This window comes from Lathyrus oleraceus, chromosome 1 (assembly GCF_024323335.1).
Source record: "Lathyrus oleraceus cultivar Zhongwan6 chromosome 1, CAAS_Psat_ZW6_1.0, whole genome shotgun sequence".
NCBI classification, from domain to species: domain Eukaryota; kingdom Viridiplantae; phylum Streptophyta; class Magnoliopsida; order Fabales; family Fabaceae; genus Lathyrus; species Lathyrus oleraceus.
The window spans coordinates 192,081,151-192,084,373 of record NC_066579.1 but is presented as its reverse complement, the minus strand read 5'-3'; the positions used below and the strand labels follow the sequence as shown (position 1 = coordinate 192,084,373).

The 3,223-nt window shown below is 34.5% G+C and overlaps 1 protein-coding gene across 1 annotated transcript; it reads right to left on the bottom strand.

Moving 5' to 3' along the window:
- Positions 1 to 1,112: 1,112 nt before the first annotated feature.
- On the bottom strand, positions 1,113 to 2,603 carry LOC127127120 (extensin-2). The gene is made up of 2 exons (XM_051056243.1): positions 1,552 to 2,603; positions 1,113 to 1,379 (listed from the first exon to the last, which is right to left on the bottom strand). The coding sequence occupies exon 1, from the start codon at positions 2,562 to 2,564 to the stop codon at positions 1,578 to 1,580; it is 987 nt and encodes a 328-aa protein (XP_050912200.1). The 5' UTR covers positions 2,565 to 2,603; the 3' UTR covers positions 1,113 to 1,379; positions 1,552 to 1,577.
- Between the last annotated feature and the right edge of the window lie 620 nt (positions 2,604 to 3,223).

Sequence of the window (3,223 nt, the reverse complement as noted above, 5' to 3'; positions counted from 1 at the left end):
GTCTTTTCTATTGTGTTTTGTAAAACTCTATCCTTGTTAGTCATTTCTATTTGAGAGAGAGAGAGAGAGAGTTTTTGATCTTATTTGTGAATTGTTTCACATCATAAATCACTGGTTCTTACAAACACTTGCGAAGGGATCTCAGATTCAGGGGAGCCTGAGTTCAAATTCACGAGTAATAATAGAAAAAAGACACTAGACTAGGATAGTTCATACGAGATCGTCATGTACTGTTGACTACTTATAATTAGTGAATTTCCTTTAATGTAGTATATAACCCTCTAAATGTAGGTGACAATTGCACCAAACTGGATTACTAAGTCTTTGTATCTCTTACTGTTTAATCACTTTATTGTTCATCAATTATTTATCAGGTAATCTTGTCACATTGTTGTTTCAACATTGTGTGAGACATCTTATTACTAATCAAACACTATTTGTCACATTGTTGTTTCAACATTGTGTGAGATATCTTATTACTAATCAAACACTATTTAAAACTTAACGATTTTCCTATTGTTACACTTTTTAACATATTGTGCTTTCCTGTCTATTCACTCCTCAATCGAGGGAATATGTATAGTCTATTTTTTAAATAAAATTAAAAACGTTTTGAAGAGAGTAAATTGGAAGTCCTAAAAAGCTAAAATATTTCCTATCGGTCCACAGATAACTGAGAAGATATTTATGAGTTTTTCTATAGGTTCGAATTCCAACTGAAGGAATAGATAAAGTTTATTGTTCAAAATTTCAAAAATATCACCGCATTTTTCATTCGCATCAATTATTAGCCATATGAAGACTAGTTAAAAATCTAGTGAAAAGAATAAATAAAAATTTCTTCAAAACTCCATACAACACAAAAAGACAAAAACTAGCGTTAAAGACAATATTGATTTTGGAGAATCGAGATAAAGAAACGGAGAACATTTAAAAACAATAATACAAAGACGTTTTGACTAACACAGACAACAAGCACTCACATTGAACATATCATAACACATAGACTCGATCACGAAACACAAGACAATTGAAAAAACGAAGCACATAACAAAATTGAAAAAGGACAAAGTAAGTCTAACTGCCAATCATCCATGCTTGCAAAAGAATAATGAGTTGCAAAATAAAAAGCTTTATTCGTTTATGATATTACACACACAGTGCCTTACAATTGTCTAAATTCAAAAACCAAGCACTCCAATAATGAGAATAACAATTCATAACAAAACAAAATGGGAAAAGAATAATGACTTTTCTTGAGACCAAGTGCATGGAAACTTTCCTTCCGTTGTTTTTTCCTTGTATATTTTGAAATGCATCTTCCTGCTTTGCACTATGTTCTCTTTATTTCCAATATTATTATATATATTCCTCAAATCCTACAAAAGTATATACACACATAAGAATATCAATATTTTTCGGTAAGATTATAAGAATAAAGTGAAATTAAAGTGAGGTTGGTATTAATAAAAGAGACATGTTTTTTATTTAAAGATTAAGATATCTTAATGATAAGTGTTTTGTGTAGATTGTACGTAGTCATATGCATACCATGGGATACTACGGTAAGCCACTATCTAGTAGTGGTAAGGAGGAGGAGGTGAGGCATATATGTAATGAGGTGGAGGAGGGGAATAGACCGGTGGAGGAGGTGAAGAGTAGACATAGTGTGGTGGAGGTGGTGAGTAAACAGGTGGAGGAGGAGATTTATATTTGTAAACGGGTGGTGGCGAGTAAACAGGTGGAGGAGATTTATATTTGTAAATCGGTGTTGGTGGAGGTGGGAACTTGAATGGCTTTCCAGGTGTTGGAGGAGATATGTGCTTGTAAGGAGGAGGGGGTGAATTGTACTTGTAGACTGGTGGAGGTGGTGATGAGTACTTGTAAGGAGGCGGTGGTGGAGATTGATATTTGTATGGTGGAGGGGGAGATTTGTAAACCGGTGGTGGTGGTGATGGGTATTTGTATGATTTCTTAGGTGGTGGTGGTGGAGATTGATATTTGTATACAGGTGGGGGAGGAGATTTGTATTTGTACACCGGTGGTGGAGGAGATTTATACTTGTACACCGGTGGTGGTGGAGATGAGTATTTATATGGTTTTTTAACCGGAGGTGGTGGTGATTTATATTTATACACCGGTGGAGGTGGTGACTTATACTTGTAAACTGGTGGTGGAGGAGAAGAATATTTGTACGACTTCTTTGGTGGTGGTGGTGGTGAACTATAGTGATAAGGTGGAGGAGGTGAGTGCACTGGTGGTGGTGGTGACTTATATTTGTAAACCGGTGGTGGAGGAGAAGAATATTTATAAGATTTCTTTGGTGGTGGTGGTGGTGAACTATAGTGATAAGGTGGAGGAGGTGAGTGCACTGGTGGTGGTGGTGAACTATAATGATAAGGTGGAGGAGGTGAGTGCACCGGTGGTGGTGGAGATTGGTAGTAGTAAGGTTTTGGTGGTGGTGGTGGAGATGAATAGAGGTAATTGTTTGCTTGAGATGGCAAGGTGAGAGAGAGTATTGTCAATGCAATAGTGAGAGTAATAGAGGTCATTTGAGACCCCATGTTTTCTCAAAATAGGTTTTGTTGTTGCTATTATGAAAGATAGCACCACCCTTTATATAGTTTTTTCTTAACCATTTTAGCTATACTATTCATAGTAGATCTATTTTGATTTGATACCTATTACAATTTACCTAGTATTTAACATCTACCAAAAAAAAAATACTATTTAACTTCTCTAGAAAATATTATATTCCATGTATGAAATTGTCAAATGCGAGTGAGAAAATATATTATCGAAAAAATAATGGCCTGCTTTTGAATAAAAAAAAGGATGCTATTTTGGAGCAATGTGAGGCAAGTTGGTTATGGAACGCGGATTTGGTTTTGACAATGACAGCAAACTATGCATGAATGAAATGTATAAAAATGTATAACATTCATTAGCTGTAAAATGTTGACAATGTATAAGCATTTATTTTTCTTTTAAATAAGTTGAATCTTCAAAGTTATTAAGATTTTCACACCTTTAAAAATTGAATAAAGAGAGTATTCACTATCTCCAATAAAACACAAACACCTTCATTCATCTATGTCTAACATTTATATGATATTTGTATGACATTTCTTCACCATTGACATGATGCTACAATTCCACCTTACTCCAGCTTCATCTCACACAACACCTTGATATCTATTGTAAGCAAATATAATATCATAAA